Consider the following 25,192-nt stretch of genomic DNA (forward strand, 5'->3'; position numbering starts at 1 on the left):
TGCTACAGCATCTTGCATTTGACTGAGCCCCGAGATGGTCGATAGGTGGATAAATTCCTCCTCCCCAAAATCCTGCTTGCATGGGAAGCCTTTAAGCAGTTGAACACGTAGAGCGGATCAAAGAGAAGGCAAATCTTATTTACCAGCTAATTCTCTTTGACTCTTCCCATCCCAGGCTGAGCCCAACCCGCTGCAAATCAGAGCATCTTCCCCGCTGCTGCAGGTTTTAAGGCGGGCTCGACAGCTCTCAGGCTTGTACCAGTCATTATTTACTTACAGAAAATGCTGGAAGGCTGATATTCCCCCGGCACTGCCTTCCAAGGCTGGGCTTGTGCCCAGATGTGGCTGCACCACCAGGCACAGCAGAGTCCTTGGACAGTGTCACAGACTGCTCCCCCAGCCTGCCCCCTACCACCAAAAAGGATGGGGAGAGGGAAAAGAGGGAACAAAAGTTCCCCAAAAATGCCACTGGAGTCTTAATGAATTGGGACAACCGATGGCACAACAGCTGTTCTGCCCCATCAAGTGACTGCTTTACCTTGGCTGGCAAACAACACCGTGAGGAGGCAGAAATTGCTTTCCTGAGAGATTGCATTGCCTGAAGAAAGAAAACCAGGCATCCTCCCCGCTAACTGATGGCTGCCACTCTCCCCTGTGCCGCTCACGTGGAATTATCAGGGATGTTCCCAGGATAAGCAGCAGAGGACAGACAGGCCTGCAGAGCAGTCCGGGGGACAGCAGCCTGGCAGGGCTCACCAGCTCTGGGGACACTTGCAATCTAACAAACACAGGACAGCTCGTGTGGCCAGCAGTGTCTCATGGTTATCACAATTTTCTTCATTAATGTGAGGCCAGAAACAAGCTGACAGGACTTATTTCATGCTCCAGTGGGTACCACACCACCTCCCAAGGCAGGGACAGGCTGGTGGATACAGGATCACCCCCATCTCCCTCACACAGCCCGTTTGGGAGGGCTCTGAGCACTGGTACACCCATCCTGAGCTCCCAGACAGAGCCCCGGCAACGCAATTCAGCCAATCAAAGAGCTCAGAAATACCCCAAAAGTCACTGTGTCAGCCAGCCATACATGAAACACCCTCACAGGAACAGGGGGTGAAAATACCCACCCTGGCTGCTGAGACAGCGCAGGGCTGAGCCCTCAGACGGAAGCTCTCAGACAGGAGCTCGCTCCAGCTCGCACTGTGATCCATCAAGGTGTTTGTGGCAGGCTGTGAACAGCGGCTCCTCACACGAGCTCCATTTCACAACCAGAGCTCTGCAGCACAGCCCGAGCTGTAGGACCCAGCACGAGAACCAAAGCTCTGCTCGCCCCCGGCTCCGCAGGCTTTCCCAGGAGCACACGGAGAGCAGCATCCATGTGGTGCACAGAGCCAGCGGGCTGGGGAAATCCCTGCAGCCTGACACAAGCCCTGGGCCATCTGCAGGGTGCCCACACTCTGCACTGCTGAGGTTAAGTTAAATGTTCTGCATTTAACTGCAAAAATCGCAGAGCCCACTGTAAGGAAACCCCCCCTGCAGCACTGCACTGCCTTCCTGCCAACCCTGGGAATCTCTCCTGTCTTTGCTGCAGCAGCAAACAGCCACCATTTCTGTGGCACACAGAGCCAGGGCCCCCGGGGACAGGACTGAGCCTCCCTGTGCTGGGAAGGGCCACAGCCTGCACTTCCCGGGAGCTGCTCCAGCCACCAGTCCCGAGCTGCACATCAGCTTCCCTCCCCAGGCTCCCCGTGGGCAAAGCCAGATGATGCTGCTGTGCCTGGTGCCAGGCTCAAATGATGCTGACACTGGGATGAGATCAATGTGCAACCAGAAGCCTCATAAATTAAAGAGAATTTTATGAGAAGAAAACTTCACTTGACCTGTAAAAGGACTTGGAGATTCAGATGCTTGGCATCACCTTCCACCTTAGCCAAGTCAGGAATACCTGTGTGTGTGGTGCAGCACCACAGGAAGGGCCCAAAGCAGACACTCTGGCTTCAGAACAGCAATATTTGACTGTGGAAAGATCAAGAGAATGAGGCCCTCAAAAACTGGGCAGAGCAAGGGTGCAATTTGCCAAGCCAGGCTCAGATCACACTGCTTGGTCCTTCTTCCCTTGGACCACCAGCACTGCCACAACAGCCCCCAGGAGCTGGTTCCAGGCACTAAACCAGCAGAAACTGAGTCCCTCACAAGCAGGAATTGCATGTGACAGTAGCACTGTGGGTCACCTCACCCTGCTTTTGGAGCAGCAACATGACAGAGGGGAAAGTGTGGGAGGCCAGTGCTGTGCCAGCACCAGCCACCACCCAGCTGCACCTGAGCCCCTCCGGGTTTTGCCTCAGGCTTGAAAAAGACACAAGGTATGTGTTTATTGCTTACTTTGATCTCAGCTGCTCCTCTTTCTTTAATTTCACAGCACTGACATTTGCTGCACCTTGACAGAAGTTCTGTGAATATTCAATGCTGCCACAGTAATGAAGATATTAAATATGAAAGATTCTTCATGCCACAGCTTCAGTCTAGTGAGCGATCCCAGTCAGAGTGGATGCAACAGAACCAGGAGAGCCTTGTGGCCACTAATGTTGCAGGAGATTTTCTCAGGGCAAGGAAAACATTCTTCACGGATTGGGCCGTCATTTCTAAAGTTATTTTGAGCTGTTTCAGCACATGGATAGAAAATAAAATGATGACAACGGCACCATCTGCTCCAGCTACTGTCACACCACCATGGCTGGCATTGCTCTCGCAGCGACAGAAAGCCTGTTCCAGGGGAGAAGCCAAGGCAGGTGAGGCTCCCCAGGGATCGCTGCTTTCCCTCTGCAGCGTCCAAGTCTGCCCATGCACAAGTGGATTCCAGTGTGCTATGGCAGAGACACCTGCACACAGAAGTGGAGGGAAAGGACAGCGTGTCCAGCAGCGATCCTCACAGGAACAGGCGTTACCAGCTTGTCTGAAAAAGCCCAGCTCAGCCCTGCAGGAGGAGGACAAGTCTCCCCATGCAGTTCATACACTGTGCTCGTTTCACCAAGCCATCATTTTTGGCCACCTGACACCCAGCCTGGGCACCAGACAGCCCTTGGCCCCGCAGTGTCCAGTTCCAGCACCCTGAAGGTGACTGACAGCGCCGGGATGCAGCAGGAGGCCACACCAGGAAAGTATCTATAAATACAGAGGCAAGAGTCAGGCATTCTCGACACACTGGTTTCTTAGCCTAGAAAGCAACAAACGTGTCAGATCTCATCAGCTTTTGGGGCTTCAGCAGGACTTGTCCTCACCCCAACAGTCACCATGCAACCAGACAGGGCTCTGCAATGCCCATTTTAGCTTCTGTCTGGCTCTGCTGAATTATTTTTGTTTTACATGACTCAGAGGCACTTCAGATGAGGTCAAAAGTCACAGTGTGTTTCCTGAACATCATCTTTTCATTCTTTAATGCCAAAAGACAACAAACAATAGGACATTCATCAAGTGTTTCTGCTTTGCTTTTATCTCCCCCCATCATGTTGTTGCGTAACAGCAGAAAAACAATGTTCCCTCAAAATGTTCACAACCGTATTTACTAAAACGAAAAGCTCCATTTTTTTATTAAATCTGTATCAGGTCAGTAAGAAGATAAACACAGGGGAAAAAAAGCCTAATCTGGAAGAGCTCAAGAGAGAAAACAAACATCAGCAGGAGAGATGAGCACAGGGATGAGAAAATCCTTCAGCTCCCGACAGGGAGGGGAGGGACTGGGACATGCCAGCCCAGGGGAAGCGGGTGGGCACCCCAACAGGTTCACACCCCCCTGGGCACCTGGGAGCTCCAGCCCTGTTCCCAGGAGCTGTTGATCCCACTGCCCAGGGGCTGGCAAGGCACGGGTGCCTGTTTCTGCTCATGTTTCACACAGCACGACATGAACAGCAAGGGAGTTGTGGTGGGAGATGGTTCTGTCTCCCTGCACAAGTTCACAGAATTTGAGAGCCAGAGCTCTTCCTTCTAATACAAAAACCCAACAGTAGCTGCATTTGTACCTTTATTTCTCCTAACAAGTGAGCACAGTTTGTGCTGAGGCACAAGACAAACAAGGATTTTCCAGTAAGTATGAACGGCAAATAAAAACCTTTATACCAAAACATCCCTACTGAGCACTCGGATGTCTCTCTCCAGCTGGTCTTTGCCCAGTTTGGGCCACTCGGGATGACAATCTGTCTTGCCTTGATTTTAGTTTTATGGGGCCAATGAGCAGATTTGCAGCACAGGCAGATGCAGGCAGCATGACTAGTGACAATCCACATGGGAACACGGACCATAAATTCAGCCAAAGAGCTGTAAAACCATTACTTCCCCTCCTAACCCAAAGGCTAAAGGAGGAAAGTTAAAAAAAAGAAGTCCATAATCCACATGCATTTCATCTTCCCCAGGAATTAGCCCAGTTGGTGCCCATCTTTCTTCTTACAGGGATGAGGGAAATTGTCCGAATTTAAGCCTGCCCCAAGACTCGGAATTCTGGCTCAATCTTCCCCAGTACATTTGTTAAAAATAAACGAGGTGCAATCAGTCTCCTCGGGGATTTTATTCTCTTTCAGCTCTAAATGCAGCTCTGCTGTCACACGTATGACATGTACAAAAGGGCCGCCTGCCTCAGAGCCTCACTTTTGCCTTAAAATAATCTCACTGCTGCTCTCGGGTTACGAGGGCTCCATTCACGTTCCGGAGGGTCACGGGCTCTCTCTCAATCACTCATACAAAGGCTGGAAGACACAGGGCTGCTGGTGTTTCAGCACTGCTTGTTTCTATCGTGGATAAACGGAGCCAGCCTGTTTGGAGAGGCTCTGACCACACCTAAAGCCACGGCTTTGTCATCCCTTATCGAGGGAGGCAGGAGCCAGGAGTCGCCGGCTCCCCGCAGCAAAGAAACCCCACCGAGCCCAAAAGCTTTACTCACCTCACAGAACTGCCCGTTTTCACTGATGAGACGCATTCAGGGCTTTTTCCTGACCGCAGGACTTCAGTGCAAGGCAGTCCTTACTCGGCTCAAAAACTCCCACCCAGTTCCCTCCGGCATCACCCAGCAGTGCCCAGCTCCCTCCTCGGCCTGGTGCTGCACCCAGGCCACGCCAGGCACTGGGAAGGTGCTTGTCACCTGCACACATACACTCAAACACTACAGCCCCTAAGCAGGATTTTTCCATTTAAGAACTTAAGCACCAGGAGGCTCCTGGATGCTGATAGAGCAAACAAGCCCATGGAGTCCAGAACTGCCCCGTTAACATGAGCAACAGTAGCGAACGAAACCTGCTCTGGAGCTGAGCACGGACCTCAGACAGCCGTGACAATAAACCCTATTATTAGACACAAAAGCAGTGACATATTTGAGAGATTAGGCATTAATAAGTGCCTTCACATTAAAGAGTATTCATTCTTCACCTCCTGCCTGAAGGAACCCAGGGGAAGGGAGGAGCTGGCAAAGTAATCCAGCTAACACTTAAATAGGGGGAAAGGCAGAACTCGTGCAAAACAGGCCCCAAAATCATGAAATAAGGATGCAGCTCGGCAATGCTGCAGATGAGAGATTCCCGATGCTGGAATTCCACATCCTGCAGGGAGCTGGGTCTCAGCAAGCCCAGTTGGTCGCTGAGCTCTTGCCCAAGGCAAGGAGGCCCCAGGAGAACATGGACCTGGAGCTGCCAGGCAGGATTTAAGATGGAAGGGAGAGAGGGCAGGAACGGGAGAGATGGATGAGGAAGGAGAGCAGACAGAAAAGCATGCCCAGGTGTGCACAGGGCGCTCGGATTTGGCAGGTGCCCAAGATGCTGCTCAGGATGAGAACAAAACCGGGGAGCACCATGGACTCCTCCAGCTCACAGATGCTCTTTTTGGATCACCCACCCACCACCAAAACCCTGCAAGGCTCCACAAACCCGAGTCACTCCCTTTGTCACAGCATAGGTTCAAGATCCTCATTTTGGTCCCATCCTCTCTAAATCTGTTCTCCCGGGCAGTGACTCAAGCCACGCCACAGCTCAAGCTGATTTTACCTGCTTTCCTTTTTGGCCCCAACAGCAACATGTATTACTTCTGCCTATTCACGCCTGCCAGGCTCTCGATTATTACACCGGGAAATGCTGAGGGAAAAGCGTGTATTTTTCTGTCCAATTTGGAGACGTCCATTGTTAAAAGCTCCTTGTACAAATCCCTCCAGGCAGCTCCAGGCAGCACCCTTTGTCATGCTGATGAGGCAGGAGGTAAAACCACATATAAGCAGTAACTTCAGAGGCCAGAATTTGCTCAGGGTAAAGTCTGCCCTTGAATTCAGAGTCAGTGGGAGCTGAAAATCAGCCACAAAAGGCAATTCTGACTCTGGATTAAATCCCAGCTTTAGGCTCACTAACACCACAAGCTACAGCTACCAGCAGAGAGTACGAGAAGCTCCAGTTCTGTGACATTACCCAGCTTCATCACAGGTCTCACCTTAAACCACGTAGGTAACTCAATCCCAGCAACTCTCACCCAACCACATCCAGGATCTGCAGCGGAGGGTAATGAACCGCTCGGCTCCTGCAGGGAGCGAAGTCAGCACTCTGTACCAGGTGGGTCAGCACGACGGGAGGAACACGAGCCACATTTCCAAATCTTACATTTCCTTCTGACCATACCAAAGTCAAGTACAGCTCCAGATACAAATGTCATTTTTATACAGAGGCTCCTCACACGACCCTAAATACAGAGCAACCTCCAGAAAGCACATCCCTCCGGATTATCCCTTCTCTTGGGACAGCCTCCTCTGGCACCCCTTCTGCCACTGCCGTGTTCTCGACCTGACACAGCGAACACGCTCGCCCCGAGCCCTGCAGAGCTGGAACAACTCCTTCTCCCTCTGCCCAAGACTCATCCTGACACCTGGAGATCCACAGCACCCAGCCAAGACAAGCCTTGTTTGCCCATCACTTGGCTTCTCACTGGAGTGTGACAGCCCTGATCTGCCCTTCGTTTAACTGAGAACGGGCACAGCTGGCCAGATGTGTGCCCTGCACCAGGAAGCTCACGTGAAGTGACATTTCACTGCACACAAGAAGGAGCAGAGCTGCTTGGGAGCAACGCACACACACGCCACATTGAGACCAAGCCAACAAAGCCAGGATTTAAGTAACCTTTAATCAAAGAAAAGATAAAATGTTTCCTAGGACAGGGAACAATTTTACCACTCTGAACATCTCCCCTACTTGTGCAATTTCAACTGCAAAAGCGCAGCCCTGCAAACTCTTCTTCGCAGCGCGCAGAAAACAGTTGGTTTATCTCAAACGCGAACCTCCAGCCCTCCACAAACAGGCTGAGCTGGATGTCCTCAGAACTCACAGGAGAGGCTTCTTTAGATTTTTTGAGTCATTTACAAGCACCTCAAGGAATTTCATTCTGCAGCAAGTGACCTGAGACACTGATGAAATCCCTCTGAAATTACATCTGGCACTTCCAGGCAGACAGCCCAGGGCGGGAGCTGAGGGGAGCCATAAAGTGCAACGCCGATAAGTGGCAGAAAGCCCTTTGAAGTCACACACGTGCTATTCAAACCCTCAATACAAGTGGTTTCATCACCTCTCTTTAGGGGCTGAAGCGGCTCCATGACCAGCAGAGTTAACACAGCCCTTCCTGCCCCTTAGGGCTGCACCTCATCCCTCAATATCCCGCATCAGCCTCTGTCCTTCCCGTGTGCCTTGGAGCCTTGCCCCAGCTCACTCGGAATCAGAGAATCACGGAATATCCTGAGCTGAAAGGGACCACAAGGATCATCGACTCCCATCCCGGCACAGGACACCCCCACAATCCCACCCCGTGCCTGAGAGCTTTGTCCAAACACACCTTAGCTCTTAGGGACAAATCCCTCTGCCTTCCCAGGCACCGGTGGGACAATCCCTCCCACGGCTCTGGAGGACAGCACTGAGGGAAGGCAGAGAGGCAAGGGCAGCCAGGCAGTGACACCAGATCTGCTCGAGGAAGAGAGGTCAGGGCAGGTAGAGTGGGAAGGCTGCAAAGATGGAAATAATTAGCCCAACTGCAGCAGTAATCCTTTTAGCTTAACAGAAGGTATCCCCTGGTGCTCCCTTTCCTTGGATATTTAAAGAAGAGACGCTGAAAACAGGAGCCACACTATGTGTGATGACCACCTTTACTAATTGGTCTGCCTGGAAAGAAAAGGGAAAAACCATGGATTGATTTCTGAGGAGCAAAAAGCTCATTAGACTTGCAAAGAAAACCCACTCAAGTCTAAAGGCACAGATACTTCTCCTCCAGACTCCAGGGTAAACCACACATGCTTTCCACAGGCACTTTAAAAAAAACCAGCCTACAACCAGCAGATTTCAGGGTAAAACAAAGCTCCTGCTCACAGATGGAGGAGGGAGATCCATCCTGCTGCAAGAAAGACTCAGATTCACTCAGTCCCTCACAGCAGAGCTGTGCCCACCTTAAAAACCTCACAAAGGGTTGCCTAAAGGGCCACAATTCTGCTGTACCCAGCACAATCCTGGGATGATCTGCAAAGACAACTTGAGATTGAGGGCTGTTCACACTAAAAAGCCAGGTGGGCACAGCACTGCACAGAGCAGACACTCCCCATCTCCACGAAGGAGCAGTGACCCAACGTGGGGGCTGCGCCTCTGGCAAGGCTGAGCCAGCCTGGTGCTGTCTGAGGTTTCACCAAACAACCCTCCACCCCGGACCACTCACCCTCATCCTCCTCCCAGGACTGCTGCGAGGGGAGTGGGAATGTCTCTGTGCTGCTCTGCAAGATCAGCAGCCCAAGTGACTTCCGCAATTGCCTCCTTCCTTTTCCATCTCTGCAGGCAGGCAGAGCCCCACCGGCATCCAGCATCACCCAATTTAAGGACTAGCACCCCCAACCCCAAGGATGTGCCCTTGGGGTGAGCCCAGGCACCACTCAGACAGCTCTGGAGTCTGAACATCACAGCTAAGCAAGCAAAGCCCCTGAGGTAGAAAGAGATTACACTGCATTGGCAGAAAAACCTAGAAAGCCAGCCCAGCTCTGCTGCCACTGCAGCAGTAGGGAGAGCTCCTCGGAGAGCTGCTGCTCCTCTGAACTGAGATTGGGAGCAGCCAGGATGCTGAGGGGGGCTCCCCCTCCACCCAGCTACAGGACAGGTACACGAGGGAAACGATCACCTAGAGGTTTGACAGCCTTGGCTCCTCTAATACAGCCAGAGAGGCCCATTCTGCTTTAAGAAAGGGCTCTCAGTGCTCTCCCACAGACTCGTGGGTTTGCAGACCTCAGAACAAGCCAGAAAGCACCAGTCATGACCATTTTGCTCAGGATTGGCTGCTCTACCTGTGTGCAGAGCCACAACCCTCCTAAATTCCTTTTAAACCCCCTTTTAAACCGCCACATTGCAGCAGCCCCAACACACCACGCACCCTCAGCATCACCCAGGACTGTCACCAGCCCAAGGCACTCCACAACTTCCACCACTCAGTCCAGCTCCACACCTTAGCACAGCCAGCACACAGCCTAGCAGTCAACTAGCCAACCTACAAGCCGACTGACCTCACCAGCCAGCAAGCTGAGCAAACTGGAAAACCCTGGGAGCCAGGTGGGAAACAGCGCCCTGGTTCTTCCTTGACTCATTCATCAAGTGTCAGAGCATTCCTACAGCTAAATTAGCAGCACTGCCCCAAAGGACACCAACAAACACCACAGCCAAGCCTCATCAGCACATTGGGCTGACAAAATAAGATTATTCTGCTCAAAACAAACTCAAATCCAGAGCTTTCTTCCAGCTCTTGAATAATCTTGCTTTTGGGAAGAAAGGGACTGGCCACCCTGAGCACTTCCCCTCAGACACTGCCTCATGATCCAATTTTCCACGCTCTGCCAACCAAGAGGGATTTGTCTGGAAGCCTGGGGTGGGCACACCCAGCACCCATCCCGGCCAGCGAAGCCGGACGGGCCCACACGGACGCTCCAACGGGATCGGCAGCCACAGTTGTGCTGCAGGACATGTCAGGACAATTTGTCACCCCTGTGCTGATGGAGGGAGGCTTTCAGGAGCTTCAGCACTGACACCAGTTCAAAAACATTTCCAACGTGGCTGTTCCAACAGCCCCACAATGGTGCGAAGCCCAACACGGGGACATAAACGTAAGCAGGGAGCAATTTGCTCCATCCCTTAAGGACTGCTCAGCAATGCCCCAGCAAGGTGGTACCCAAACACTTCCACATCCCATGCCTGGCAAAACCTTGGAAAAAAGACTATGGCGCTACACGGATCAAGGAGCACGCTGTGAGGAACACGGTTCTCCGAAATGCAGCAGAGGAACATGAAAGGCAGAACATAAAACACCCACCTCACTGGCATGCTCCGAGCATCCCTGACTGGCTACACCCAGCTCTTCCTCAATGGAGAAAGAGCAGCTACAGTGCCACATTTTTCTCATTTTTATCCTACAAGGACTGACCAGGGGAGCAGAATTTCCCGTGGCTTTCGGGAAGGAAATGACAAAGCTAGAGCACTCCCTTTTCATGTATAAAACACGTGAAATAAATATGTTTGCGTGGTCCAGCTGGGTCCTCCTGAAGCCACAGCTGATTAAGCGCAGAGGGAATAGGGCAGTTTGAATGGAATGCCTTGGGAGGAATGGGGCAGTTTGAATGGAATGCCTTGGGAAGGCAGAGGCTGGAAGCAGAGGAGGGCAAGGGGATACAGAGGAGTGGGAAGGGTGAGGAAGACTAAATTAGAAGCCTGACCTGTAAATACTTAACACAGTACTTGACCGAGGGACACACAAAACCTGCAATTGTCGCCTGAAGGGACTGGACCCATCCCCTCATCAGGGAGCTCCCCACAGGGCACACAAAGCTCCCACCACTTCTATCCTCAGTTAGTCCCAGTTGATGCAGGATAAACATCCCTATCTGATCTGTGACACCATCTGTGGGATGGGCATCACATTTCCCCAGGTCTCAAAAAACAAGCCCCACCTGCATCTTATTCAGAGAATGAGAAAATGCAACTTTAATCAGGTGTGAACTATCTGCCAATGGATCCCCATCCCTGGAAGTGTTCGAGGCCAGGTTGGAGCAGTCTCGTCTAATGGAAGATGTCCCTGCCCACGGCAAGGGGGTGGAACTGGACGGTTTGTAAGGTTCCTTTCAATCCAAACCATTCCATGACTCTATGTTCAACAAACTACAGGTAAATCAGCCAACACTTTGCTTTTCTCCTTAAGTTGCACATCTTGGGGTGAAAACCAAGCATTTTGCCTATCAAGAGAGAACAAAGCACAACTGGGTTAGACAATTTCTTACTTCTAGAGAGAATGAGGTTTTCATTTTTCTCCCCTCAAGAGCAGCCTGTAAATGCCCAGCTGAGACCTGTTTTGACTGACCACCTTGAGAAAAATAATGCCAAGAAAATTCCACCCCACAAGGAAAGCCATTAAACACCCCAAATCCGAGGTACTGGCAACAGAGCCACAGCTGCTTCAGTGGATGGAAAGGGGCAGCCATAGCTCAACACAACAAATTAACGATTCTCTGTAGCAAATTTTGTTCCACTGATTCAGACACACATCCAACATCTGCCCACATCCACACCGGGGAAACTCGGGAATACGCTGCATACAAATGGTGACAGCTTAGCTCATCTCAGCTGCTCCTTCCAGCATGTTTCCAGGCAAGAGCAGCCTCTCGCTGCAAATGGAGCTGCACCTCGCGTGGTGGTACCACAGCAAATGGAAGGAGAAACTCCCTTTAAAGTGATGGCAGCTGCCCTCTACGAGCAACAGCAGGACTGCGTTTCTAGGTGTTCAAAAACACCAGGAAAAATCATCTTCCCTAAGCCAATCCTCCCTTGTGCTCAGTGGCAGACAGGGATGCAGGCAGAAATCTCCATCCCTCAGCTGAAATGAGCTGTTTCTGCTCCTTGCAGGTTTAATTGCTCCAAGGCAGGACAGCAGGTGTGCACTCCTGGAAACACCTGGTGAGGAAACTTCCCTTTTCCCAGCTAAGTTAGACTTAAAATAAAGAAATACCCAATAACTACAGGTAAAAAAGGCGAAACCCAGAAAGGGGGGCAGCCCCGCACCCTGCCTGGTGGATTTTGGGATGAGAAAGAAGAGGCAGCATGAGAAGAGGCAGAGGGAAGGGACAAGGGGACAACTCTAGCATGACAAGGGCAATCCCAGCATGGCACTGGGATGCTCGGGATGTGCAAATCCAGGGACCACCAGTGACACCAAGCAGCACCACCCCAGCCCCAAACCCACGGGGCTGGGCTCCAGCATGCCCATCCCGGCTGGAAAACACCCTGGATTCAACAGGATGGGACCCGCCTCGTTCACATTAAATATCAAACCCCTCGACATGGGCACCGGGGGGTGCAACAAAGCCGGGCAACGCCGGGGTGCCGTGACCTCAATAACGCTCCCACCCCCCCAAAATTAAGGGCTGGGCGTGGACAGCTCCTTTTTTCCCATTTTTATTTGAAACGCTTTTTCGTTATGGTTTCCCATTATTGATCAATTTACCGTTTTTAATCACCACTGCCTCCCATCTCGAGGCGGCTGCAGAACATGGCCCCGCGCAGCCGCCCCTCCTGCCGCAGCCCCGGCCCCACCTGCCGGGACGAACGGGGCCGAGACCGGCGGAAAGGGGGAGAAAGCCCCCAAATCCGCCCTTCTCCATCCCTCCCTCGCTCGCTGCGCTCCCCGCCCGCCGCACCTGCCCCGGCGCCCGCGCTGCCGCAGGGGCCGCGCCTCGCGCTGCCGCAGCCCCGGGGCGCCGGCACCGGGACACGCCCCTCCCCTCGCTTTTGGGATGAAATGGCCGGATTTTGCTTCTCGGTGGTTGATTTTTTTTTTTTCCCCCCCCCCCCCTTCTCCGCGCGGGACGCGGCGAAGGGAGAGCGTGCCCGGGGGTTCACCGCCCCCCACACCATCCCAGCCACCCCTCCCCGTACCTGCCGCTGCGGGGGCGTCCGCACCGGAGCCGGGTGGTGACAGCGGCGGCGGTGACGGTGACAGCGGCGGTGGCGGCGGCGCGGGCGGGGCGGGGGCGCGCGCGAGCTCCGGAACCTTCGTCGCGCCGGCGGGGCGGGAGCGCGCGCGTGCGCGGAGCGCCACCGAGCCCCCCCGCGCCCCCCGCCTCTCACGGGGAGCGCTCGCCCCGCCCGTGCGCGCCCCCGCCGCCCCATTGTCTGCGGGGAGCGGGGGCGCGCCGCGGCCCCACCCGGCAGGGGGCGCTGCCCCGATACCCCCCGCCCCTCACAGCCCTGCGCCCTTTTGTGGCGGGCGCTGAGGGGCGGCCTTGGGGGTTGGTGGTCCCACATCGATCCTCCCTGCACCCGCCACAGCCCCGGGGGATGCAGGACACCTCGCCCAGCCCTGCCGCCCGTTTTCATCCCGATTTCTGCCCAGCCAAGCATCCTACACACGCTCCTGCCTCCGGGCGCTGCTGGGCACAGCCCTCAGCGCCCGTGGAGATGGCAGTATGCTCGTGTGGGAACGGCATCCCTCAGCAGCCCCTACAGCAGCCACACAGGTTTCATTTCATCCTGGTAAGCTCCAGGCTGACAAAGGGAGAGCAGCCGCCTCCTACACACGGCGGCAGCTCCGCAGCATCACCCGCAGCACCTGCAATGGAGAGGCACAGGCCCAGAGCATGGAGGAGCAGGGCCGGGCAGCTCCCGCCGGCACCTGGCTCAGCAGGCACCTGTGAGAAGGAGCAACAGGTGACAGGAGAACGGCCCTGAGCTGTTGGGGAGCGTCGGGGTTCCCTCACCACCCCGCCACCAGCCTGAATTACTGGAAAGCAAAGGGAGAGGCTGAAAAAACAGGTCCTGATCCCAAAAGATCCCTCTCCACTTTGCCTGCTTCATCTGGAACAGCAGCGAGCTGCTTTTGCTCGGCCCAGAAGCATTGTGGACACAGTGGAGATCCCTCGATGGAATTACTACCTTGTCTTAATAGGGTTACTATCCCTAGTAATTGGATTTAATGGAGAAACTGCAGGAGGGCAGGATCCAGTTTTCAGTTTTTCTTAAGAAACATAGAGGTGCAAATCAAGGACAAACATCCAGTCTAAGAATAGGCTTTTGTGAGAGAAACAGATGAGGAACCTGCAGCACCAGGTTCTTCTTAAAGCCTTTTTTACCTGTAGTTTGCTGGGTATCTCTTTTTTTTACATCTAACTTAGATGGGAAAAGGGAAGTTTCATCACCAGGTCTTTCCAGGAGTGCTCATGTGCAGCACCAGTCTGCTTTTTAAAGCAGACCAGGTTGGGAATGGTCCATCTTGGTTTGGAAAAAAGGTTTATGGAGTGTCAAAGCCCTTCTCTTACTACAGTATCAGTAACCACAGAATTACATATTAGAGTTGTACAAGAAAAAAAAAAAAGGATTTATGAACATGCAACGCTATGAGATAGTTGGTTTTGTTTGTTTGTTTTCAGGTCAATAGTAATAGGTGAGCCATCTGAAACCAGAGGAATGGTTCTTCTCTGCCCATTTTTAAACTGCCTAAAAAGTACCCACTATAATTTAGCTGGAGAATTTTCCTAGATTAGACACATATCCTCTCAAAAATCTATCACAGCTTTAGGAATTGTAAAATAAACACTACAGTCCCACAAGGGGATCTGTCCTTGTGAGACAACAGAAAACAAGATGAATTACAGTACAAGCAGCTCGAGTCCAATCTGGGACAGCAGCTCTTCCCACAGGCGATGTGGGATGTACCAGGAACACCAGGCTGACTGGGAATCAGCTGAGCATCCTCCAACATTATTATTTCTTCATCTAAAGACAGCAAAACCAAAAGAGACTCCTAGGCCTCATTTCTTGAAGTGCTCAGCATGACAACACTTGTCTTTCTAAAGTTACCTCAAAGCCCACTTCTATCTGCCTGAGCTCTCAGCAACAAGTCCTGTCTGGATCCGAGAAATCCTGGGCTGGGCAGCGAAGCACCATTAGCCAGTGCCAGCTAATGTTCAGGCACAGCCACATCCAGGCCATTTAGAAGATTTGTTGGCAAAGCTTAGTCAAGAATTAAATGCATCAATGGCTGCAGCAACACCAAGATGTTTCCAGAACTGCTGGAGCAGCCCAGGTCCCAAAGTGCAGCCCCAGGTGGGAAGGGCTCACGGTGATCACCAGATCCTGCCCCAGCTGAGAGGAACTGCAGAGAAACTCTCTAAGAGCACATTTCTTACCTGTAGGTGCAGCAGGCCGACAGCTGATGTAGAGTTTAATTAGCACACTGAGCTCTTCTGGCTCTTCTTCATGTTCATAGGGGCTTTTGTTTATTGGAAAAGGCATCTGGGAATTTTTCCTACCGTTCTCAGGCCAGGCTCCTCTTTCCTCCCGACTCCTGGCCCATACTGCTGCTAGATGTACACTATTTTTAACACAAAATTATAAAGGAATCCTTTAGGGAGGAAACCATGGGGTCTTTATCTTCCATACCTGTTTTTTCATCCCTAAGACCAGGCTTATTTTCCTCACAGGTGAGGTTTGTCACCTGTTTCATAACTACCAAGATTTTCCTTGGCAGGTGCTACAGAAGGTAGGACAGCACTTCCCAGGTCTCACCTGCAGTGGGAATTGACCTGCAGAGCTGCAGCTGCATTAGAAATTCTGGGTTATATTGGGTTATATTCTGGGTTATACAAGTCTGATGTCCCCAGGGCCTCCTCTGGCCACAAGCTGCTTCATTTGAGTCACTTAATTCAGCTTAAGCCTGGCTTTTGCAAAACCATAATGATCCCAGCTGAAATAAATACTCAAATTCTGCACTGGCTTAATTCCATTAAAGCACTACCCAGATCCTTTTGCAACCTGGCCGTTAAAGTTCACCTAAATAAAGGAAATGGGCTAATTGCTTTCCAAATGCGATTTTGAAAGGGATGAGACAGGATCGATCTTTCCAGAGCGACTCCAGGTGCTGATAGACCAGGGGCTGAGCCTTGCTCAGTGAGAAGCCCCAGGCAGGCACAGCCCCAGAGCGTGGTTCCCAGGCCGTGGCCCTGGCCCAGGACACCGGCTGGGTTTCGTAAGCTCCGTGGAGCCGGGAGCAGGGAGTTACACAAGCGCTTTCGCAGCCGTGCCGTGTCACGGCAGGACAGACCCGGGCAGGGCTCACGCAAACTGTCCCCGCCGCCGGACTCTGCGGCTCAGGAGGTGATTACAGCTCGGCCGGCTCCTTCCCCACAAACCAGACACACATTTCAGCTTGGACACGGTTCTCTCCAACTGAAGTAACTTAACAGTTCATTTTCACAGTAATCAGAGCGCGGTGCACCCTCCTCACCCTGCCAAGGCCAGCAGGACTGCAAGGATGTGCATTGGGGACAGAAACATTCCTGGTGTTTGGACAGCGCAGGCGGCCAGAGGGCTGTGACTCAGCACAAAGAGCCAGCCAGGTCCTCAGCAGTGCTGAGCTCGGGTTAAACAAACTCACCACTTTCACCCTGGCCTCTTTAGCAAATGGAGAGACCCAAAAAATCGAGGCCAAGGCACTTAAAGCATTTTTCACAGGTCCCTCTTGCCCCCACCCCACCTGAAAAAGCATTATTCCTGTTTCTTTTCAGCTGTGTGAAAGCCACGCAGAGACCAACACCTAAACCAGACGGTACAAGACCCAATACCCCTAAGGAGAGATATATTTTTAATTAATCATTATTCCATTTCTAAATTACCAGCTGCAGGAGGCTTTCAGATCATTTAAAGCCCGTGTCTCTAAGAGGCAGAGCTGACTCATCAGGGAGGCTCAGGATGCATTCACTTACAGGACCTTGTGGGAATTACTGGGCTCCTGGGCTCACATCACTTAAAGCCAAGATTCCCTTGGACCTGGTGTCATGGAAGGGCAGTTCCTGGCATTAGCTTCCCCCTTCACTGACAATTCTCAGAGATACCAGCAGCCAGGAGGGACTTTATTCCTGGAGGAGAGCAGCCACCAGAGCTCTGCCAGCTCTGCAAAGGGACAGGGAACATCTCTGTGGGTGAAACAGGCTCCATCCCAAACACCCCTGGGACTGCAGATTCCAAGCCCTGAACCGCTCCTGTTCAACAGGCAGAGGCTGCTCTGGCACCTGTGCATCACCTGTCCTTGAGTACTCCGTCTTTCCCACAGGATGGCACTCACAGGGGAGCAAAGAGGGTTGTGGGCACCAGCACAGGATTTATCCTCGAGTTCGTCAGGGCAAGAGTTCAGCCAGCTCTGAGGCAGGGATTGCATCATGCAGCACCACAACAGGTCCTGCAGTGATGTTGTCACACAAGCAAAGTCACCAGGAACCCCTGGCCTGTGGGAGTTTCCTGAAGGACACACCAGCTGGAGCTGTCATCTCATCCCAGTTCTGCCCCCCCAGTCCTGTTAGCTGCGGGGACTGTTGGGGCCAGGTCAGAGCCCGCAGTGCCGGGGGTCTGCGCTGGTTTCGCAGGGGCTTCGGGAGCCATCTGGTGTTATCAGCCCAGATTACAGTGAGGGGCTGAAGGGCACCAGGAGGCCTCTGCTCCCTGCCACCGGCACACGGACGAGCTTGAACCACCTTCCCACAATCACTGAGGTTGGAAAAGACCTCCAAGATTATTGAGTTCAACCTGTGACTGATCCCCACCTCATCAACCAGACCAGACCACTGGGTGCCACGCCGAGTCATTCCTTGGACGCCTCCAGGGCAGCCCCTTCCAATGTCTAACCACCCTTTCTGTGAAGAAACTCCTCCTGAGAAAATCTCCAGATTCAGCTACCAGCAGAAATAAGAGCCCCTCAGGGAGATCACCACCTCACCCAGAAGGACTTGGGGTTCTCCATAGGAAACACGGTGCTTTCAATACATGGAAATACTCAACTTGAGGGTCTGCACTGAGCAGAGATGGGATTCCAGCCCCCCAGACCCGTCCTGACATTAATCCCAACTCTCACAGGCCCAGGTTGAAGCGGCAGGGCAGGCTCTCGCCCCCCTGCTCAGAGGGCCCAGCGGAGCTGCTGGGAGCGTGGCAGAGCACGGGGAGATGCTGGGTGCTCAAAGTGCTGGCACTTTGGGAACTGAGGGGCTTTGTTCCTCTGCAGGCAGCAGTGGCACTGGGCCTGGCATGGCACCGTGCCCGTGTCCCAGCCTGCCGCTCACCCCAGCACGAGTGTGTGACCCACACCAGCGTGTGCAACCCCGGTGGGCTCAGGGTGGTGAGAGCGAGCCCATCCTTCAGCACGGTGAGTGTGCAAGGCACGTACAAGCTGCGTACACGGCGTGCACCAAGTGTTTACAAGGTATCGACTGGGTGTTTGTGTTCCAGGCATTTCTGTACCGGCTGTTTGTGTACGGTGTGTCTGTGTTCCAGGTGTTTGTGTTCCAGGTGCTTGTGTTCCAGGTGTTTCTGTTCCGGGTGTCTGTGTTCCAGGTGTTTGTGTTCCAGGTGTTTGTGTTCGGGTGTTTCTGTTCCAAGTGTTTGTGTACGGTGTGTCTGTGTTCCAGGTGTTTGTGTTCCAGGTGTTTGTGTTCGGGTGTTTCTGTTCCAAGTGTTTGTGTACGGTGTGCCTGTGTTCCAGGTGTTTCTGTTCCGGGTGTTTCTGTTCCAGGTGTTTCTGTTCGGGTGTTTCTGTTCGGGTGTTTCCGTACTGCCCGTTCGCGTTCCGAGTGTCCGCGCTCGGGGCGCGCGCCCGTCCCGCCCCAGCGCGCGGGTGCCGCGGCCCCCCCGGGCCGGCAGGGGGCGCAGGGGCGCGCGGGGCGCAGGGCGCGTGCGCGGTGCGGGCGGAAGTGCGGCGCGGGGCGGGCGCGCGGCGGAGGGCGCGGGGCGCCCATGGGGCTCTTTAAAGGCGCCGCCGCCGCCGCTGTGCCGCCTCCCGGTCCCGGAGGGATGCGCCAAGCCTGGCTGGAATGAGCAGGTGGGGCGGAACCCCCGGCACTTCCCCCGACACCCCGTCTCCCACGTCATCCCCCTCGTGGTCCGGCACGCGTGACCGCTGCTTCAGTTTCCCCCGGTGTCGGGGGTCGTGCGGCTGTGGTGGGCGTGGAGGCGGCCGCGGGGACCCCCTGGCTCCCCTCCCGGGGAGGGGGCGGACCCCGAGATTGCCGGGGCTGCAGATCCTGAGAGAGGGGGGTGTAGGGCCAGGGGAGGGGGCTGCAAACACCGGTGGAGGGGAGACAGCCCTGGGCTGGGGGCTCCGAGCTCTGGAGGGGGTGGGCAAACCCCTCGGGGGACTGCAGGCTCCAGGTAGGGGTGCAGAAACCGGGTAGGGGCTCAGGCTCCAGGATGGGGGGGCTGCCCCGCCGGGGGGATTCCCCAGGGCAGAGGGCCGGGCTGGGGAACGCACCAGCACTGTCCCCGCTCCTGGGGAGAGCGGTTTGTGCCCCAGCAGGATGAGATCCCCGTGCTGTCTGGACACCCCCTGGGAGAGATGATGGGGACCCAGCTTCACATCCCCGAGGCTGGAGCAGCCCAGGCTCTAGGAAGTGCCGGGGATCTGCCGGCAGGATTTCTCTCTGGCTCAGGGCTGGAGACAGCTGGGCCCTTCCAGTCCGGGAAGAAACCCTCGAGCTTCCCCGCAGCCCCCCGTCCCGGGGAATTTTTTGCATTGGTCATCTTAACTCATGTTTGTTTTCCCCCTTTTTTTGTCCCGATCATCACCGTGCCAATACCCAGCACCACTGACACTCCAGGTGGAGCAGGGGCTCTGGGTTTAGGGACTTATTTTATCCTGCATGGAAAAGGGATCAGCTCCCAGCTGAGAAGGGAGCTTGGATACAAACAGGAAGCCCTGGAGGAGCCCCGCTCCCGCAACACCAGCAGAGGGGCTGTGCTGGGGCATGTCACGTATAAGTAGTGAGTTTATCTGGTGCGGCAGAGCTGGGAGCAAGAGATTTCCCCTGGCTTGCGTCAGGCTGAGCAGAAGGGCAGGGTCAGAGGGAACAATCTGGAGCCAGCGCTCTGCCCTGCCCAGTTTTGCGATGGCTGTGGGGTCAGTGGGGCACGTGCCATGCTGCCCTCCCCTGATGGGCACACTGGGGCCTGTGCCCAAAGAGAGCCCAGATCCTGTGGGACTGGAGTGTGTGGGTTCAGGACAGGCCTAGCTGCTGGCGGGGCTGGCACGTGTGCAGTGCTGGGATAGGTCCAGCTCGCCCAGTGGGGCTGGCACGTGTGCCAGGACAGACCCAGCTCCCGGTGGGGCTGGCACATGCGACTTCAGGATAGACCTGTCCCAACTTGCAGCCTTGGGCACCCAACAATTCCAGAGCCTGTGAAGCAGAGATTTATGACTTGTCTGACCTTGCAAATTGCTGAGTCAGATGGTGAAGGTTTTTTGCTGCATTCCCAGGCTTTAAAGAACCCTGTGGGGTCCCAAAGCCTGGAAACCCTCCTGCTACAGCCCCGTCCCAGCATGAGAATCATCCCCAGGCTGCAGCGAGAGGGAGCAGCTGGTGCTGAATGTGCTGAGGGTCCTTCTCCCTGGAAAGGGTGTGATATCCCCTGCTTCCCGAGGGCAGCACACCAGTCCTGGAGGCTGCAGCCTTGCCAAGCCCCAGTGGGATCAGGCAGAAGATTTGGGATGCCTAAACCCTTTTTGGGGTGCTTGTTGCAAGCTCACAAGGGGGATCTCCCCTCCCTGGTGTCCTGCCGTGGCGGCACTGGGCCCTGCTGCCATCCCAGCCGGGGCTGGGGGGGGCTGTCACAGCGTGGCTGGTCTTTGGACTTTGTTCCTTCCTGCCCTTAATTTTCCAAGTGCAGGGAGGGGACAATCCTCCTTCCCCAAGGGCGTGGAAGGCTGGACTGTCTCCACCTCTCCAGCCAGGCTGGGCTTGCTGCCAGTGTGGGGCCAGAGGGTGTTATCAGGGCTGGGCCAGCCCTGGGAGCCAGTCCCTGTCACCCCCCCCAGGGCACCCTGATTGTGGGGGCCCCTCGGCTGCCGTGTTGCACAGCGATAGCACAGCGGGCGTGGGACACCTGTCCTTGCACTGCTGGAGTGGGGATGCCGGGGGGGCTCCCTGGGGGCCTCATCCCCGGACAGGGACCCCCCAGCCTCGAGCATCCCCCGCCGTGCGTTGCAGGGGGACAGTGCCATGGCCGAGAAGGTGTCACCGAGCCTCGGTGGGGGCATCACGCCACTGCAGCAGATGCTGGCCTCAGGGACGGGTGCCATCCTCACCTCCCTCTTTGGTGAGCACCAGGGTGGGCGCCAGGGTGGGGGGCTGGCACAGGGGTGTCATGGCTAAAGGATGGTGTCTTTTCAGTGACGCCGCTGGACGTGGTGAAGATCCGGCTGCAGGCCCAGAAGACCCCGTTCTCCAAAGGTAGCCGTGCTTGGGGCAGGGCCGAGGGCTGCAGCCAGCCCCCGAGGCGAGCAGCCCGTGGGGATGTCTCAGCTGGCAGAGCTGGTGGCAGGGATGTCTCGGCTCTGCAGCGTGGGGCCATCGCGAGGTGGCAGGTTACCGTGGGCCCCTTGTCCTCGGGCTCCGGGGCCCTGCTGGGGGAGCTGGGCTTGTGCTTGGCTCTGTCCTTCTCCCTCCGCAGCCCGGTGCCAAGGGGGTCAGCGCTGTGCCTGGCAGCCCCCAGCCCTCCAGGCAGCGGGGCTGAGGCTCAGCCTGCTGCAGCTGCTGGCTGTTCCCCCCCTGCCTTTATTCCAGTCTCCATGCTGCTCCCCATGGGCTCTCCCCCTTCTTGTGGGCTCAGTGGGCTGGGGCTGGCCCCAAGGGACTGGTTTGGTGACAATAGGAACTGCTTGGGAAATGGCTGTGAGGGCATGCAGCCCCCTCACCCACAGAGCTCTCCCACTGCCTGGCTCGGAGCTGTAGCACGCACGTGTGCCCCAGCCCCAGGTGGTGGCACGTCCCCGTGTGGTTGCTCAGTGTGTCCCAGTGTGTCCCATTGTGTGTTTCAGCGTTGCCAGCGCAGTCAGTGCCCTGGGGCGCTCAGCCGGCCACATGTGAGTATGCAGGGGGCTCCTGCTGCCAGTGGCTTTGCTTTCCCAAGCCTTCATCATGGTTTGCTTTTCCGCTGGTGGTGGCTTGGGCTCCTCTGGCTGTGGGGACATCCCTGCGGTGTGGGGGCTGGCATTGTCCCCAGCCCAGGCTGCCCCTGCAGCCCTGCTTTGGGGCTGGCTGTGCCACATCTGTGGGGATCTGTTGTGCAGCAGGCCTGGCTGTCTGTGGTCCCCCTGTCTTGTCACTCTGTCCTGCTGCTATGTCGAAGTCCCCTTGGATTTCCACTGTCCGGTGTCCCTGTGCCTGGCTTGAGAGCACAGTGGAGGGGCCAATGCTGATGTCCCCACTGTGCCAGGGCAGCAGAGGCAAGACCAAGTGAGGCATAAACCCTCTCCCGCTGCTGGCAGTGGGTCCTGCTGTGTCCCCATCCCTGCCATGGAGCTGTGTGTCCCCCACCCCATGGTTCTGGCCGTGGTCAGACCCGTGCTGGAGGGTTGTTCCTCTCCTGGCCATGGTCTCAGACAGGTCCCCACTGGGCTCAAGCACTATGGGTTTGGCTCCTTCTTGGAAGAGCTGATGGCTTTGGGATCAGATGTGCTGGGCATGGGCAGAGGGGAGGGGTCTCCTGTGTAATGGTGATGCCGTTGTTTCCTCAGGGAAGTGTTTCCTCTACTGCAATGGGCTCATGGACCACCTGTATGTCTGCCAGAATGGCAACGGCTGCACCGCCTGGTACAAGGCCCCCACCCACTTCACTGGCACACTGGTAGGAGCTCCAGGCATGGGCAGGGGTCTCCCCATCCCAGAGGGGTGTCAGGGTGTTTTCTGGGGGGTTGTTTGTCTGTCTCCTGCCTGTAACTCCTGTCCCTGGTGCTCCACTCGCTCCCCAGGATGCCTTTGTGAAGATCACACGCTATGAGGGCATCAGGTCTCTGTGGAGCGGCTTGCCCCCCACCCTGTGAGTTTGGGGATTCTGGTTGCTGCCACCTGCCCAGGCACACAGACATCGGTCCCAAGCCCCCTACCAGCCCCCAGGGAGGACATGTGCCCCTCACACCCCTTCTCCTCCTCGCAGGGTCATGGCTGTGCCAGCCACTGTCATTTACTTCACCACCTACGACCAGCTCCGGGACTACCTGCAAACCCGGACGGGGAGCCGGAGCCACTACATCCCCTTGCTGGCCGGGGCCCTCGCCAGGCGTGAGTACCCCTCCTCTCTGGGGTCCCCCCGTGCCCACCCTGTGTCCTGGCAGCAGAGCGTGGCAGGTCTCAGTGCCTGGCTCTCCCAGCATGACGCTGATGGCTCTGGGACAGCCGCTGGAGCGGATGGAGCTCATTCCCTGTGTCCCTTCTGTTGCAGTGGGTGCTGTGACAGTCATCAGCCCCCTGGAGCTGATCCGCACCAAGATGCAGTCCCGGCAGCTCAGCTACCGTGAGCTGCGGGTCTGCATCCAGTCAGCAGTGGCCCAGGACGGCTGGCTGTCCCTCTGGAGAGGCTGGGGACCCACTGTGCTGCGGGATGTCCCCTTCTCGGGTACGGCTGGGGGGCCCAGGGCAGCCCTGCGCTGGTGTGGGGGGTTGGCATGTCCAGGGTGCCCAGTGGTAGCACTGGTGTCTCCTCTCCCCCAGCTCTGTACTGGTTTAACTACGAGCTGGTGAGGACGTGGCTCTGCAGGCATGCCTGGCTGGACGAGGCCACGTTCATGGTCAGCTTCCTATCCGGGGCCATCTCTGGCGCGGTGAGTTTGGGACACTGGGGCTCCCTTGCAGGGCTTGGCCCCTGTGGGAGGGAGGGAGGAATGGGACTGGGATGGTGCTGGGAGGTGACAACAGCTGGCACTGGGCAGGAACGCCAGGTCCTGGCTCACTGTCCAGTGTCAACCCCACAGGTGGCCGCAGTGCTGACACTGCCCTTCGACGTGGTCAAAACCCAGCGGCAGATCGAGCTGGGAGACAGTGAGGTGCACCCAGGTGAGGGGCCAGGCTCCAGGCAGGTGCCAGGACTCCCTGTGGGTGTCCCTCAATCCTCACCCGCTCTCCTCTCCCCCCAGTCACAGCCTCCAAGCCTTCCTCCACCTGGCTGCTCATGCAGCGGATCCGCGCTGAGTCTGGCACCCGGGGGCTGTTTGCAGGTGAGGATGTGCCCAGGCCCCTTGCTGGCGTTCCAGGTGTCACCGCAGGGCTCACGGTACTGTCCTTGCAGGGTTCCTGCCCCGCGTCATCAAGGTGGCACCTGCCTGCGCCATCATGATCAGCACCTATGAATTTGGCAAGAGCTTCTTCCAGAAGCTGAACCAGGAGCGGCGGCTGCGGGGATTGTGAGCGGGCCTGGGGCAGGGCTGGATGTGGCTGTGCCCGGGGGGCGGTGCCAGCCCTGCTCCATCCAGGTGTCCCGGGAGCAGGATCCGCACTCGGCTGTGCAGAGCCCAAGTGCCTTCGTTCCCGCTCTGCCTCCCGCTGCCCGCACATGGAGCCAGGGCCAGCCCGGCCCCACTCCCCATCCAGCCACTCTGGGGGACACCTGTGCCTGCTGCTGTGGCACTGGAGGGATATGGAGCCCCCCACACTTATTCCTTGGGGCTGGACAGATGCTGCTGCTGGATTCATGGACACTGGCAAGGATGGGGTGTCCCAGGAGACCTGGCCTGGCAGGAGATGGAGCTGGGACTCTGGTGAGGACCAAACCCCAGATCTCGGGGGCTTCTCTGCCTGCCCAGGCCCCCCAGCCCTTCTCTGCCTGGGGATCTGCCCCTCCTGACCATCACTCACGCACAGCCTGGCCTTGCTGGCTCTGCATGGCTTGGGGCATGTCGGGACCCTCTCCCTGCCTCTGGACTTCTCCTCCCACTCGGGATGTCCCCATCCCCTGTCAGACCCTGGGTTGGACAGACCCTGTGTGGTCACAGACCTCACTGCTGCTCCGGGGGGCCATTGTGGCACCCCTGCCCCATCCTTTCACTGCAAAGGCCTGCCCCAGCTCTGTGGGCACTGCCCCCCTTACCCCGGGACTCGTGGGGGGAACTTCTCCTATTTTCTTAAATAAAATCATTGTCTCTTAGTGGAAGGATTTCTCTCTGTGTGCTGGGGGGCTGTAGAGGCATCCATGGGGTGACGGCCACAGCCCTGTTGTGTGGGCACGGTACTGTCCCCCACAGGGTCCCTGCTGGGCGTTTATGGGGGGTTAGGGAACCCCAGGACCACCGTCCTCCTCCCAGCAGCACCCACTGCTGATGGGCCAGGGGATGCCCCATCCTTGGTGATCTGCTGTGTCCTGAAGGT

At 56.0% G+C, this 25,192-nt stretch overlaps 2 protein-coding genes across 29 annotated transcripts in view; one reads left to right on the forward strand and one right to left on the reverse strand.

Moving 5' to 3' along the window:
• Positions 1–13,070, reverse strand: part of MAPT (microtubule associated protein tau) — a 43,174-nt gene extending 30,104 nt beyond the window's left edge. For 7 of the 24 annotated variants that reach the window (XM_032134450.1, XM_032134445.1, XM_032134453.1 and 4 more), the window contains exon 1: positions 12,954–13,069. The gene's annotated coding sequence lies outside the window, so the exon portion shown is untranslated. Of the gene's footprint in view, positions 1–12,953 lie in introns of all 24 variants that reach the window. The other 17 variants (XM_032134449.1, XM_032134442.1, XM_032134447.1 and 14 more) reach the window with 5 other exon arrangements.
• A 5,054-nt stretch (positions 13,071–18,124) lies between these two features.
• On the forward strand, positions 18,125–24,971 carry SLC25A39 (solute carrier family 25 member 39). 5 transcript variants are annotated; one of them, XM_032134469.1, is made up of 12 exons: positions 18,125–18,207; positions 21,041–21,149; positions 21,224–21,283; positions 21,871–21,915; positions 22,570–22,679; positions 22,804–22,871; positions 22,989–23,113; positions 23,274–23,447; positions 23,543–23,652; positions 23,803–23,884; positions 23,965–24,045; positions 24,117–24,971. In XM_032134469.1, exons 2-12 carry the CDS (start codon positions 21,053–21,055, stop codon positions 24,233–24,235), a joined length of 1,071 nt encoding a protein of 356 aa, XP_031990360.1. In that variant the 5' UTR covers positions 18,125–18,207; positions 21,041–21,052; the 3' UTR covers positions 24,236–24,971. The 5 variants fall into 5 exon arrangements, with proteins under 5 accessions (XP_031990360.1, XP_031990361.1, XP_031990359.1 ...); XM_032134470.1 differs by lacking the exon at positions 18,125–18,207 and adding an exon at positions 18,240–18,264; XM_032134468.1 differs by lacking the exon at positions 18,125–18,207 and adding an exon at positions 18,751–18,879.
• Positions 24,972–25,192: the final 221 nt, after the last annotated feature.

Source organism: Corvus moneduloides, chromosome 26 (assembly GCF_009650955.1).
Source record: "Corvus moneduloides isolate bCorMon1 chromosome 26, bCorMon1.pri, whole genome shotgun sequence".
NCBI classification, from domain to species: Eukaryota; Metazoa; Chordata; class Aves; order Passeriformes; family Corvidae; genus Corvus; species Corvus moneduloides.

Coding starts and splice junctions, on each gene's coding strand:
- SLC25A39 (XM_032134469.1), top strand. CDS start 21,053: ATGGCCGAGAAGGTGTCACCGAGCCTCGGTGGGGGCATCACGCCACTG. Junction 23,885..23,964: donor AGACAGTGAGGTGCACCCAG/GTGAGGGGCCAG, acceptor CTCTCCCCCCAG/TCACAGCCTCCAAGCCTTCC. Junction 24,046..24,116: donor CACCCGGGGGCTGTTTGCAG/GTGAGGATGTGC, acceptor CTGTCCTTGCAG/GGTTCCTGCCCCGCGTCATC.